General features: G+C 34.3%; 2 protein-coding genes across 3 annotated transcripts in view; both read right to left on the reverse strand.

The window, feature by feature from the left end:
* The window catches only part of LOC121415740 (solute carrier family 12 member 3-like), a 50,797-nt gene extending 50,210 nt beyond the window's left edge, over positions 1–587 (reverse strand). The window contains exon 1 of the mRNA XM_041609066.1: positions 375–587. The gene's annotated coding sequence lies outside the window, so the exon portion shown is untranslated. The remainder of the gene's footprint in view (positions 1–374) is intronic.
* Positions 588–1,835: 1,248 nt separating this feature from the next.
* Positions 1,836–12,840, reverse strand: LOC121415741 (leucine-rich repeat-containing protein 61-like). Of its 2 annotated transcripts, none has more exons than XM_041609068.1 (7): positions 12,681–12,840; positions 9,530–9,631; positions 8,778–8,924; positions 7,438–7,498; positions 6,374–6,594; positions 4,738–4,863; positions 1,836–3,700 (listed from the first exon to the last, which is right to left on the reverse strand). In XM_041609068.1, the coding sequence occupies exons 1-7, from the start codon at positions 12,721–12,723 to the stop codon at positions 3,639–3,641; spliced, it is 762 nt and encodes a 253-aa protein (XP_041465002.1). In that variant the 5' UTR covers positions 12,724–12,840; the 3' UTR covers positions 1,836–3,638. The 2 variants fall into 2 exon arrangements, with proteins under 2 accessions (XP_041465002.1, XP_041465001.1); XM_041609067.1 differs by having other exon boundaries at positions 9,530–9,634.
* Between the last annotated feature and the right edge of the window lie 2,801 nt (positions 12,841–15,641).

A 15,641-nucleotide genomic window follows, 5' to 3' on the forward strand; every position in this document is an offset into this window, starting at 1 on the left:
ATATTTAGCATTAGCAAGTGCGAATTTTCCTTGATTGTATTTCCTCTTAATTGTCGTGATTTTCATTTTTAAAGCACTGAAATAAAGGCAATAGGATACACTGCCATAAAACAAACATGCACATTCGGCATCCATCTCGCAAATTGGGGCCTCTAACTCAACCAACGCCAACGGAGATTTCTTGTCACCTTGCCCCGTAACCTCGGCGAACATGAACTCGATCTCGATCAAAGCACACTCTCTCAAAATGCCACTGCACACTGGGGAGAAAATAAAGTAACTTTCAGTCGATGTAACTGCATTTAGAGAGAAGTTAAATAAGTTTATCTAGAAAATACTCATCCAATAAAAAAACGCATGTGTATGTTCCTTACCTTTAGGATATCTAGCACGATTTTATTGACCAGTACGGCAACAGAAACAGTGTTTCTGGTCAATAAATTCCACTCGCAAGATGAAATATCGAGCAAGGTCTCAGCTTTCGGCTTCGGAGAAAATGTATGGTGTCTCTGAAGCGGGAAATAGAAACGGCAAAAGCGAGCTCTCATGATATCGAGCATGCAGCCACTCTGTGTTATTAGCGAATGTGCTATTTCGAGCGCAGCAATCACTGAGCACGAAGATCAGTGGTGAAAATTCGTCATGACGTCAGTAGTGAAGCTTCATCACCGCTCCAGCGATTGGTCCCGTTGTCGGGTTGGTGATTGGCCTATGAAAGCCAATGAGCTTTCAACAAAAGATGGCCAAGATATTTTTTTTGTGTGTGTGACTATTTCATGGTATATTTTGAGCCTAATACTGTAATCATTATTTATATACAGGGGTAAAATGGTTAGATGTAATTGAGAGCTCTCATATAGATTATATGCATGGCCTTTCTATTAGGCTGCATTTTTGACAGTCTTCCTAAATTAAACTCTCTCTCTCTCTTCGATCATGATGAGCTTATGGAAATCAGTTTAGTTGACCTTGAAATAAACAAATTTACTTATCAGTGATATTGACAATCTCCATCAGTAAGGTGTGGCCTACGCTACAAATTACTTTTAAATGCCTCTTAGGATTTTTACAAACATATGCATGCACATTTCAATGAATTGAGTCATTATATTCAAAGGCCTACATATATTTGTGCCACAGGGGTAAATTATATTAGGAGTGTTATATCAAAGAAGAGAAATGTAAGCAATCTAATCGGTAGAGAGTGAACTAAATACTTTCAATGGAAATAGTGAAATTGTATCAATCTAATAACAGACCTATAGTGCTCAGGATGAGTCAACTATTTTAAAACAAGTGAGCAAAAATTTTACTTTTTAAAATGAAAATCTTATCTGATTGATGTAGTGACCCATAAATTAATTTTGAATTAAAAAGGACCATTATTTGTGTTTCTTTTTAAAGCACCCTTATTCTTTGTGACAAGATTTTTTTTTATTCTAAAGCAATTATAGTCTCTTATTCTCATCTCGCCTCTTATCAGTACGAGTGTGATTGAGCAAGATGTTAAATCCTGTCATTTGCTCATATTTATCTAACACAGTTCCCTTTATTTTCTGAAAGGTAATTTTATCTTCCTTTTGTAAATTGGTACCACTAATTTCATACAGCTGAGGGCAACTTTTTAAAGGCTCAATAGATTTTCTTTCTTGCAATACTAGATACATTTTCAATCTCATTGAAAAAAAATATATACAAAGGGGAGAGAGAGAGAGGGGGGGGGGGGGGAGTAGGCATAGGGCAAGGTAAAAGAAAATTGGTAAAACACAAAATCCAATGCAGAATGAGACATTTCACAAAGTATATTCACATGGAAATTATTACAAATTTATTTCTCAAAATGCATTTGATTTCAGACACAAATATCATAACATCATTTTTTTTAATCACTGGAATGAGACATTTAGATTGTCCAACTACAGAAATGCTATTTCATCTTGAAGGCAAGATTTTCATAACATATAACAAATAAACATATAACGAACTCTCTTTTATATTCAATGGAATGTTTAATCAAACTACAGAATAATAAATAAGCACATCATTGATCATGTTGAAACACACATTTTAGAAAAACTGCAAAAAGAAAATAGTAATGCAAGAAAAATTATGATTATCACAGGATGACTGAAATTTTAAAGGTTACTGCCTGCCTCGCTTCGTCGTCGAACGAGAGCCAATATCACGTTCCGTAAACATCTAGACATGGAAGCACTGCTGACTTTGTGGGCACGTGCAATTTGGTAGCGCAACGTGTCCCCAGCATAAAACATTAGAGCAAACTTGAAGTAACACGGGCAAGGCTCTATCGCGATGGGTTCTGTGCTCTAAGTCTGCCCTTAAAATGTCCACAATATGTACAATCCCATTCCTTGTAAAACGATAAGTTTTTCTGATTTTCCCGTCGTCCAGGCCATCGAATGGATCTTCCCTTGAGAAACATTGTAATTGCCTGAAATACACGCACATCATCTACACAAATACACAGCAAGCACTGCAAGGAACTGAAATATATCTTAACACGCATTCTAACTGAAGAGGGAGCCATTCAATAATCACCATGTTGTAAAGATGTATGACATAAATAATCATCACCAACATGACTGATTATACCTGCCCTTCATAACATGCAATAATTTATAAAGAATATTGTATGCACAGACTATTCCAAAGTCATTCTTTTAATAAATTAAATATAAATATATTTTGATCTTGTAAAAAGTAATAAAAATGATTATATATTTAAAATTCAATGAGGGAACATTTCAGTTATTATGAAGTAAAACAATCAAATTGAATCTGATTCAAAGTAAACAAGGCTTTAATGGAGTTCATGTAATTATATAATCTTTACATGAAAATAAGTCATCTACATGTATATTGGAAAAAAAAATTCTGAAGGAATAAAACAATTAAAATACAAATCTGACGAAAATAAAATTACTGATCACCTTGTTTTGTTAATGCACTGCCCCAACTAAAGGATAAAGAATGATATGACATGACTGACTGGCAATGAATGATAGTATAAGAGCAATCTGCAAAGTCAATATAATCCAACCCTTTGACCTCTCTTTTCAGATTCATAACACAATACTACAAAGCAAGAAAATAAAGTCATAAAACTATTTCCTTCAATTTTTGTTAAAAGGTGAATTCAACTTTGGTCATAAAATCAATGTTGTATGAGAGAGGAGAAAAATTAAAAAAACAGAATGGTAAAAGTTTTAAAGAAATCCAACAAACAGTAAAAAGGTTGTGACTGTTTTTGCTACATTCCTATACCCTGATAACAAAATCCTCTTTGGAGGAACCAAATTCAATTGAAATATATTATTGAAATTAAAACAAAATAATTCATTGGTGTAACAGAAGGTGAGGGCGCACCATGTAAAATGAGCGATGCTCTTTTCTACAGGAGATGGAATGCCCTTCATTATACCCTTCATTTGTAATTGATGACCTTTTGGGGGGCCAATTTTTCTTTTACGAATTCACACCCCATAAAATATTGGATCCGCAATTGTAAGCCATCCAAATTCTGCCTTCTTGGTAGCATGTTGAGAGGCGATGGATGATACATCTAGAGCTTCTGATTGTCCTGTCCTGTTAAGAGCTGTGAATCATCTCTCATCCTGTCACGTCTGCTGTATTTTATGAAGTGCCACATTGCTTAACGTCCTGCAGTCGAGAAGCATTTCTGTAGAGACAAACCATAAAACACTGCATTTGTGTCTAAGGGTGATGCAACATTTGCTTAGACTGTGACAATTGCTCCAGGCCTCTATTTCATCTAAGATGAAAGGTTACATTCATGGTTGCAATAGGGTTTTATGTTAGGTTTAGGGTAGGGTAGGTGTTGAAGTTTAATAGTCATTTTAGAAGTGTGGAAATAGCGGAGCAACTCTCACTGGAGCAAATGTCATGCATCTATGAGTATTATGTTAGCACAATATAATGAATATCAATGTATGTTGACATGAAATTCAATTAAATTGTATTATTGAAATTAAAACAAAATAATTCATTGGTGAAACAGATAAATGTCACTGATGAGACCACCTTAAGACATTTGCAATGCATGCCCTACAATGTCCATTCTCCAAAAATTTATCTACAGTGTACATGTATATCATTTTTTTGCAGAAACCCCCGAAGAAACTTTCAAACAAGCTTTGACATAAGTTCAATTCAAATGAAGGCAATCAAACATATTTTTATTCTTTGAATTAATCACAAAATGTTCACATGCACAAATTGCAAATTTTAAATGAAAAAAAACGAACCAACCAACTAATCTACAAAGATTGGAAAAATGAATTAATTAGCACGTGTAAACTGTGTATTTGTAGTTTAGAGAATCAAACTTCAGCCCCCTAAAAAAACAATAAAAACCCACATAAACATGAAAAGGGGAATAAAAATTTATCAATGAATATAAGGGAAGAGAATAAAAATATTAAGTAAAAACGAAAATCATATCATATAATTGAAACTAAAATTCTTTGATTAGATAATATCCCGGTGGGTGTTTCATAAAGCTGTTTGTAAGTTAATAGCGACTTTAAGAACGACTGGTGAACCTTTCTTACGTGCTAAATAAGCACCGATGAACATACTGGTGAATCGTCATTTAACACAAGAAAGGATCACCAGTCAAGCCGCTCTTCACATACGAACAGCTTTATGAAACGGTCCCCTGGTATAACTACAAATCAATTATTTCTTCCAACTGACCTTTGATCAATTTCTCTGTATCGTCAATCTCTTTCTTCTGCTCAGGGCACGTATCCCAGAATCCTTTCTCCACCCAAGAACCGGAGGATTTTTTTGTCACATGATCTCCTGAATGTTCATCACACTCTGCAAAATATCAACAAAAGGGTTAAAACCACCACAATGATGGATGAAGCCAGATTTATGTATGGACTATATTTCACAAAACTTGTGATCAATGGAAAGTGCAAAACTCCTTGTATAAGCTCCTGAAATAAGACAATTTAATTGGAAGAGAGCACATTCCATTACAATATCTATAATCTGTTAAGGTTTGATGAAAGTGCCTTTGAAGGAATATACATGTATATCTGCAAAAATTTCAAAGGATGTGTAGCTCAAGGAAAAAAAAGTTATGAATACCCAGCATTATAATGGGGATCTAGGGATGATATTAATTGATCAGGATAAATATGAAATTTGAGAAATACTTAGCAGCAATTTGAAATATTGTATCACACATGAAGTTCCAATAGATTTGGTCAAGTGATAACATTCTACATACATGCAATGCATAGTTTTCTTCAATTTTGATGCTTGTGGATGGTCACGCAGCCATTGTAAATGTAACCCAATTTATGATGATCATGTTCATATTGTGACATTTGGTAGCTTATGTGGTATGATTGGACCAGGTTCTGGTAGATTAACACCAAAGACATCTTGCCATAGCTGTGAGTTAGTCCAATTTATGTTGAACCGACTGTTTCTATAAACCAAACAAATAACCCATCGATCCCAATGCCAGAGATACAGTTGTAACTGGGGCAAGGCCTAGGGTCTATAGAAAATGTGCATCATATTAAAATCAAAATTTGTTCAATTGGATCCTAAGATCAAGGTGGAATTTCCATCGAGTTTTATGACTTGTTTTATGTCACTTATTTTTAAGATCCTGTTCAATTCACTGGGTGGGTTATATTGCCAAAACAAACACCACTAAAGCTCGTATCTTTAACATACATTACACTAAGAGCTTGAACTTGAAATGTGGCATCCTTAGCAGTGTTGCTGGTACAAATGTACATTTACCTTGATTATCATGATGTAGGTAATGAGCGTTCTACCAGATTTTACATAAAATATTTAAGTGTTAGTGGATATAAATTAAAACATAATATTTTAATGTTTATAATAAAGGGGGGGGGGGCTCAACAGAGAAGGTATATTAAAAAACAAAAATAACATAAATAAAAAGAAATACTTCTCTCTCATTACCTATTTTTTTTCTTTAATCCTTATACTGAACTGCACTATTTGGATCAATGAAATGACTTGAGGGGAGGGGGAGGCTCCCAGGCCCCATACAATAATGGTCAACTCTAAGCATGTATACAAGGAAGATGAAGAAATGGCAATATCTTCATGCACACACCCTAACACGCACAGACTGAATAAGTTCTAAACAACTTAAACAGTTCTGAGAGATAAATATAAAGATTTTTACACTTAATTGACACTACCACTGGTTTTTTTGACCTTGGCCAGTAAGATTTTTTTTTTTTAAAACAACCAGCAAATAAAAACGTGTTCTAGTATTTTTCCTCAACACTAGACTGGTAAGATTCGGTAATAATTATCATACTGCAAGTCTTACTTGCTAATTCTCTATCAAGCTGTCTGAGAGCTGTGAAGACTTCACTTCCTTTCCCACACAATCTCTCTCCATCCAAAGCTTTCAAGTGGCAGAAGTGAGACATCATTGCTGACCTATAGGTAGTGCTGTTACAGATGGGATTGCTCCAATCTTGCAAGGTGTCCTGGAATCGCATGTCTTCAAGGTTCGGCAGATTTGATAGGGCATACACTGATTCAAGACTGCAAAGAGAATGGGGGACATACATGTACATGTATGGAGTCAGCAATTCCTTTAGATACAAATTTTATGCAATATATACAGTGTATTACAATGTCCAGAATACATAAAAGGCAATTAAAGTTGACAATAAAAGAGTGGCAGCCAGCAATCTATCAGAACTATATTCGGAGCAATATTATATATACATTTATCATAATGGCTTGTGATGAAAAAAAATTCACACTTGTTTGATTATATTGGAAGGCTCAGAATCACATACCATAAGTATTTCAAGAGTTTGGGCAAATATTCCATGAATCGCAGATAAGTGGAATACTGGCCCTAACAATTAGAACATTTCTGGTATTCTATGAAATAAGCCATACAAAATTATCATTATCATCTATTCCACCAATCCCCCCCCCCAAAAAAAAAGAGGGAGAAATTTGATTGAACAAGTCATATCAATATGGCATCCTCACTCCATAAGATCAAATTTGGTTGTTGACATGCGACTTTATTCATGTAGCTCATTATCTTAATGGAACACTCATGCACAGAAATATATTTTGGATTGATGGGGGTATGAAATGAAGTGTCTGATAATATATCCATGTTACAAATAAAATCATTTTCAATTTTTTTGAGAAAATGACATTTTGGGGAATTTACATCACAAGACATATAGAGGAGTTGCTCATCTATGACATCACAAAGTTAATAATTTATTCGTAACTCTGTTATTCTTTGATGGATTTTCATAAAAATTCCACACTATTTTTCTCTAATTATTCTCCTTTAATATCAAAACCAACTTATCATCAGGATAAAATTCCCTTTTAAATGTTTATGATTATAAATACCTTGAAATGAGATTCCCAGCGGCATTTAAACTTCGTAAATTCTCCATCTCCTTCAAAGGCTCTGAAAATATTGATAAATAAAAGAGAAAAAGTTAAGTAAACCCTTTCTTGGCAATTGTTGATGCATGCCATAACTGCACAGTAAAAGATACAGTTAAGCTCTGGATGTGAGATTCAAACGTGGAGGAAAATAGGATATGTTGATTATAACATATAGAATGAGTGCATGGGGTAAAGCATTGGAAACAAAAGAGTGCATAAAGGCCAGAGTTAGTAATGTGCAAGTAGGCACTAGGTACATTGGTATTTACCAATCTTCGGTTCCTGTGTAATGGTTCATCCTTTCTGATGAATCATGGGTCACCGAAGCAATTGATGCCAATACATCGGTACAATAGGGAATTGCAACAAAATTGCAATCAAATAGAAGTCAAATCTAATCTATGTCCTAAAATCAATCACAAGTCTTTCAATTAATTGCAAATTCACAATTGATTACAGGGGGTGTAACAAAAAGCTTAGCAATGATCATAGAACATTTTGCTATGATTGATTCCATTGACTACAATGTACAATCAATCGTGAAAATAAAGTGTATGATCAATCGCTAACCTTTGTGTTACGGGACCCTGGTCTGCTTCTTGCATCAACACAAATCAATTTGCTTTAGTTACTATTGATCTACATGTATCTATTGAGAATGTGCAATTGATATTTTGGTGCTTCCATGAATAAATAAGGGACTCACTAGAAAAATACCATCTTCAATGACTTCACCAAACCATTTGATACTGAGAAAGTAAAAACTTAATGTCCACTTCAAAAGGGTACCGGTATTTCTTTCCCAGTTAACTTGCAATTTTAGAAATAAAATTTAATTTTCCACAACAAAGGAATACATAAAATCTCATTGGGAATAATAACGGGTCTGGAAATATGGATCCCTAACAATTTTGAGATTCTACAATTTATGTTTTCATGTGGGGGCACTGGGGGCCATGATGCTACCTTTCTTTTATCGTCTGCCATTTGCATGATGGTGCCGAGATTTGGCAAAACACAACAGCATGAACTTTGAATTAATTTTCTTGTAAAACGCCTAGTGAGTTTGTGAAAATGGTGGTGAGATGATTTGAATTTCCAGGTGACTTTGCCAGAATCCTACTGCTACTCCTTAAAGCCCTTAAAATGCAAAAATGACAATAAATTAAAAAAATTTAAACTAATGACAGATAGATTTAGAAGAATTAATCCTCAGTCTCTATCTGCCTTGAATAGACAGTTCTTCATATATTTTTTGTTGAAAGATGAGAAAAAGGTTACTGATATCAAACACATACCAAGACTTGATATTCTGTTGGCAGCTACATTTAAATAGACTAGTTGTTTCAGAGGGGTCAGGGTCTTTAGACTTGTTAAATCATTCCTACTTATGTCCAGTCGCTGAAGGCATGAACATGATCCAATAGCTCCAAGATCATCAATATCTGAAGATTAAAAAGAGTATATATATAGAGAGAGAAAGAAGGTATTTGCACTACTATAATTATAAAACAATTTTACATTGCCAAAGATGATAGAAATCTCTCCAAGAATTCCCTGACTAGGTCCAAGAAGCAAAAGTTATGAAATCAACTCTGAATTTCTATAGTTCAGAGAAAACTTACCCAAAAGATAATAAACAACAATAAAGACCAGAATGTGAAATATGCCCCCCCCCCCCTCCCTTTCCAATATATGATGTTTGGGTAAAAACACTTTAAATGAATGAATACTAGTTTGAGATATTTCATCCCCCCCAAAAAAAAGGGAAAAAAAAGGATGAATAAACAAGCCTGGTCCAACATCTTGTCTTTTCAAGCTCCACTGAATTTTCTTATAATTTAACTTTCATTTATAAAGATATAAGGTTTTACTTATTGTACAGAATAAGAGGGCATTTCAAAACCTGTATCACGTTCACAAATCAACATAATATCTTCTTTTTCATTATAACTGAAGTTATAAAATAGTATGTAATTATTACACAAGTGCAGTTGCAACGGTATACAGCATACTGTTCTCTCAATTGTATTTGACATGACTGCTATACCTTGTTGTCTGAGGTTGAGGCTAAATATACTATCCACTTCAAACTCTCCACTCTGTGCCTTCAGGAGCTGTGGAGTGATACGAGTTCCATGTAATGAAGAATCTGCTAAATGATAGAATATAAAAATGAGAAAGTTATATGTATTGTTTGGAGACCAGTCAAATAGAGGGCCAAGATATGGTCCGATGAGACTAAAGAACATTGGTTCAAAGCTTGTCTTTCGTTTTGGTGAAGGTTCCATTATGTTGTAGTTTCCTACTTTATCTCTTTCATCATAAAACTTTCTTCAAAAGAAGACTGAGCTTGTTTACTTCGAACTGCATCAAAAGTCAGCAGACAACCTAGCGTTTGTTTTGACTAAATTTCTTCATTTACACATGTACATGTATGCAGACATTTTTTACCTCGTTTCAAAATGTATTATTTACAGGAAGTGTAATCTTCAGCACACCTTTCACATGCCATTACATGTATTTTACATGTAATTCACTGAACGTTCTGTAAACCAATCAGAGCTCATCTTCATTATCAAACCAATCAGTGTTCAACATAATTCTACGTCATTAATTACATCAGCCAAAGAATGTCACTTTTTACCTTGATCACTGATTTGCTTTGCCTTTACAATATGATTGATTGAGACACTTGCTCTAAAAACACAACAGCAACAACAACTAAAAACACTGTCAGGTTAATTACATGTGTTTACGAGTTGAGTTCACATTACTTCATATCTGACTGTATCCATCAACTGGAATATTATTCTCAACATCTTGGGATTCCTACTTATGGATTTACCAATTGGGATTTTATTTGTTAGGTTAACATTTAGGCCTAGGCGTATTTGAATCCATGCATCTTTTAATAGTGTAAGATAGGGTCTATTTATGTATTTATCAAAATACATCGACACAAAGCGGCTTACAATGTTTAGAAACAAGATGAGAAAATTTATGTATTGAATTTGTAAAATCACTTTATAAAAAATCATCATTGAAATAACTGGCTGTTGGAAATGAAAAATGTTTCAATTTCAAGCATACATAAAATTCTGAATTTTACACAGTTTAGATGCAAAAAAGAACGTTTTCAATAGGAAAAGAGCAATATTTACAGTACATTTATATGTACGTGTATACATGTAGATTTACTTAATTTAAATCAATTTACATATTTACACTTTTATTACAGTCTTTATACATGTAATTATATAAAATTTACATTTTTTTTCAATTATATTTAAATCCAATTTTAATCTTTATCATTTTTTAAGCTGTAGACCTACATGTAAATGCATTTTGTATAATTCTGTAATCTTATTTATAATCAAGTCCTATGAAACTTCCCAAACGATGTGATGTCAATTCCCCCTGATAGTGATATTATGAATATTTCTCAAATAGCGTCATATAAGCACTGATTTCTCTTCTCGTTGATAAAATATGGATCAGTCTTCTAATTTCCGAAATTTTTCATCTAAATAGCTATAAAGAGGGCATGGATTCATCTTCCTTTGAAATAAACTACATAGAAAAGACTAGGCACTAAAACTATTTTACACGTAAATCGATGCAAAGCGTTACACAAAATCTGCAAAGTTTTGCTAAAGTGTCCAATCTTTTATTTTATTATAAAGACTTTGGTGGAATGTTCGTTGACAAACGAACGGTAGCACTACTACTGGCTTTATTTTCTATTCATATGTTTTGTTTAATTTGTACTTAGGTGTGCAGACTTGGGGACCACCATCATAAACTACGGTTTAACCCGGCCCAGTCATGTCAGTTGACATTAGTCTAATTTTTACTCTTAATGCAAAAAACACCATTTTTATTTTAGGATACTTATTAATATTTTGTTAGATGCATTTTAAATCAGAGAGATAACACGAATTAAACACAAAAATAACACAAATTTTGCATCGGGCGCCCGGGGCAGGGCCCACGGACCTGGGGCCGATTGCACGAAAGGGCCTTTCACTTGTTCACTGCTACCACCCTGCCTGTGGGGAATCTACAGGTAGGACTATGGTATGCCAATGTTGTCCAGAGCACACACTTTAAAAAGTCATTAAAATATCACTTTTGTGACCAAAATTACTAATTTCTGTACAGTTGCAATTTATTTTTCATTAGTAACTTGGGAATAATTTTTGTATTCACCAGAGCGCTCAAAAACTTGAATTTTGGGCATATTTTTGTGTACGCCCTCTGTTGGTGGAAAGTAATATGGCAAGAAAATTTTCATTTTTTGATCTCTATTTTTAATTAAGAAAAAAATGATTTAAAGTATCAAATTTAAATAAGAGCCAAGTTGTATGAAAAATAGGTGTAATGGAAACTGTCAGTGTAAAAACATCAAGCATTTGCCCCAAACAAAAAGAGAAAATTAGCCAAACATTGCCACCCTTATTTTGTACACATGGACTGATGGAGATATAACTGAGAACAAGGTTATATTACCCTAGACAGGAATAACCGTCGTTTCTGGGGATTTATTCAACAATTTCTGACATTTTACTACAATCCCCATTTATGTATTGGTGAGTGAGCCAACGCAGTTCAGCGGAACAACCGAAATACAGAGACTGAAGCTTTTGGTCTAATTATAACCTTGTTCATTGAATGAGTGGGGCCTTTGCTTGCAACTCATTTGCAAGAACCATCTTTCATGTCGCCCATTTTAAATGGCATTTATCATGAATAAATTACCTGCAAACATTTATAAATTATTCATCTGTTAAAGTAGACAAAATCTACTTTAACTTGTTAATAAAATAAAATGATGTGATACTATTACTGCCTGGACCCTGGTAGAAATATGTTTATCATAAAATTATAATGTAAACAAATTGATTTAATTAAATGCTTGCTAACAAATTTGATATGTTTCTCATACATTTCAGAAATACCCCGCATACAGCCCATCATAAAAGATGGGCGAAACGAGAGACAGTCCCTGAAAAGACCCTTTCGTGCAATCGGCCCTTGTCCTTGAAGTTGAAGAAGCACCACCATTGGCCGCACCATCAACCCGGCCCCGGCCTAATGGCGCCGCCGGTCGGCCCGGCGATCGGGTGGTTGAACGGTGGCCACTGGCACTGCTTTATTTCGTCGGATCGGGATGACATCGCAAAATAATTTCCACTTACTTTTGTTATTTTCTCCATTCTTATCTCCAGATTCATCTGCCATGTTCTAGTGTACTTTTTAACCTATGATATGGCAACAATAAGGCGAAAATACAGACTTGACTAAATACAGCAAGTTTACGTTGCCGTTGGTATGGACGCCACATTTATCTCAAACGCGCTGATGAAAACGGTAGGTATGGTATCCCCCTCACAAAAAAGGAGACCCCCCCAAAAAAGGAAAGGAAAAGAAAGCAGGAAAGGGGGGAAACAAAAGGAAAGGAAGGGAGGGGAGAAGAAACAAAAAGAAGGAGGAGAGGGGATAGATTTTTTTTTAGTCAAGTGAGTATAATTATTAAGGCTTATTAATTAAGGAATAAAAAAGGGGAAAGAGGCGGAAGTGAGAGAAGGGCCGGTGAGAGAGAAAGGAGAAAGATCGAGGGGGAAATGATGAGAAAGACCACAGGGGGTCAGTGAATAGCCGGGTGAATAATGAGATTTAACAAAAATGGGGGGGAAACAAATGTGGCAGGCAATTACAAATAAAGAGGAGAGAGAGAATAACAGAAGAGAAGAGAAAAGAAAAAAAAAGATAGAAAATAGAAAGAAATTAAGAGGATTAGAACTAAATTAGATGTAACAAAAATTGACAATCAGTGTATATAGACAAGCGTCAATTAAAAAAAAAATCCAGCATATATCTGTATCAAGTTTACCATATTTTTATGGGGTCCTTACATTCACACTTCATGTCATACTTGTACGCAAAGCAGGATACCAATACCAATTGGTCCAGCAGTGTACACATCTAGATAATAGGTCGAGGGGGGGGGGGGGGTGGCGCTCGAGCAAGTATTTTGACGAAGGTAATAACTAGTTGAATAGGAAAAAGAAATATCCAAATCAATCATCTTAAATAAATTCCATGGGCTATTCATCTATATAATTAGCATATTATGTTGATTACGCTAATTACGACGATATATTTTTTTTGATAAAGCTATATAGTGTCATGAATGAATTCACCGTCATAGAAAACGTACGAGGAGCTGTATTATTCATGGTTTCGTGACACATTATACCTTACAGTGACATGTACATATATATACACATATATGCAGATTTATGTTAACTGGCGCATCACTTTGCATGCCTACAATTATTAGCTCAAAGGGGAAAAAAATTACGTAATTCCTCGGCATAGAAAACCATATGATAGATTTTTCTATTAATATTGTCATGCTTCCTTGATATAAAATGAGAGTATACATATCCTATTGCATGATTGTAATTAGTGGATAATGTCAATTATTCTATACGACACATTGCCATTGATTAGATGGGAAATTTAGGGTCACTAATGAAACTCTCATCATAGAAACATAGAAGAGCTGTATTATTCTTATATGTTTTGAGACCGTCATAGACAATACCTTGACAAAGAACACAAGTCATAATCAGTGCATAATGCTAATTGTGCCAACGTCAACGATTAAATAAAACAAAGAAGAAAAATTGTCATAAATTATTTCCTCGTCATAGAAAACCACAGAAGGGCTGTATAATTTATGTTTCGGGGTGTTCTTGATATGCCTACATTATGCTCAGCTAATTATGCTTACACTGATTACGATGATTGCATTTACAAATAGTGCCATGAATGGATTCCTCGCCACAGGTACCCCTATAGAACGGTTCACCCTAGTACATGTAGAGGTATTATTTGTGTTTTCAGTTTTTCTGGTTTAAGATATTGTATACATGTTGATTAGATGATTACACTAATTAAGATAATTAATAAAATGTTCGAAGTTAGGTGGCGACCCAGCTAAATTTACTTCATTACCAATATGGCACATAAATCAACAACACCCCCCCCCCCAAAAAAAAAACAACAACACTAAAAACATGTAATTGTAGTGCTACTGGACTGATAAGTGCAATGTACGTAGCATTTCAAAATGCACTTTTTGTCCATTTACCAACACAAATAGTGACAGGCTCAAATAAACCCAGTAAATCTATTTTCTGATCCACTTTCGTTTTATCAATTTCATCAATACAAAAGGCTTGTCAAGAGAATTTCGACATATTTAGCAGTCTATAGTATGCATAATTAGCGGTTTAATCGTTTCGGATTGTAATTGTTTGTTTGGTTTTTGGTTTCTTAAAGACGATAAGAATTTAACCAGCATAAACACTAATTAATGTAAAATGAAATGCCCCTGATCGCAGGGACTAAGTGGCCTATTGCAAGCCTTCCATCTTTAAATCGATTAAATAATTTCATTTCAAGTGTTACATTAGAAAAGAGCCCATCATCATTCTTTCGCGCAGTTAATGGCTTGTCACTCGTTTTTAAGTAGTTTTCAAATCTAGCTTTCAAAACTACTTTCAAGCACATGCACTTTGATAGCTTCTTATTCTCATTCGAAGTACTATACCAGGAGAATCGTAAATACAGTCTATTTATCGATATTTGTAACTACATGCATTACGAAATTAAAATTTTCTTCAAAAAAGATATGGAGACATGTATAATGTGGATCATAGTCTGGACTGCATTATTTTATGGAGATAAAGGTATGTACTTGAACTCTCTCTCAACAGTATAATTTCAAGAAAATAGTGGTGACACTGAAGACTGGTATTGTTAACGGCGTAATTTTTCGAATTCTTAATTAAATAAAAATGGAAGGGAGGTCCAACCTCTGTGAAACACTTTTTTATACAAAGTAACTTTGCCAAATAGAGTCAGCATTATAAAGGCCTATAAAATATCCCAATTTAGGACATTTCATTTCCGATTCTCCAAAAACACAAGTTTTATTTTGAATTTCTCAACTATTCATCGTAACAACAAAAATAGATCCACCCTAACAAAAAAAAAGAATATGAATGGATAAATCAATGATGCTCATTGTTTACTTAATTCGACCATACAGAATGCGTATTGGAACTTGAATAAAAAAAGAAATTACC

Source organism: Lytechinus variegatus, chromosome 5 (genome assembly GCF_018143015.1).
Source record: "Lytechinus variegatus isolate NC3 chromosome 5, Lvar_3.0, whole genome shotgun sequence".
NCBI lineage: Eukaryota > Metazoa > Echinodermata > Echinoidea > Temnopleuroida > Toxopneustidae > Lytechinus > Lytechinus variegatus.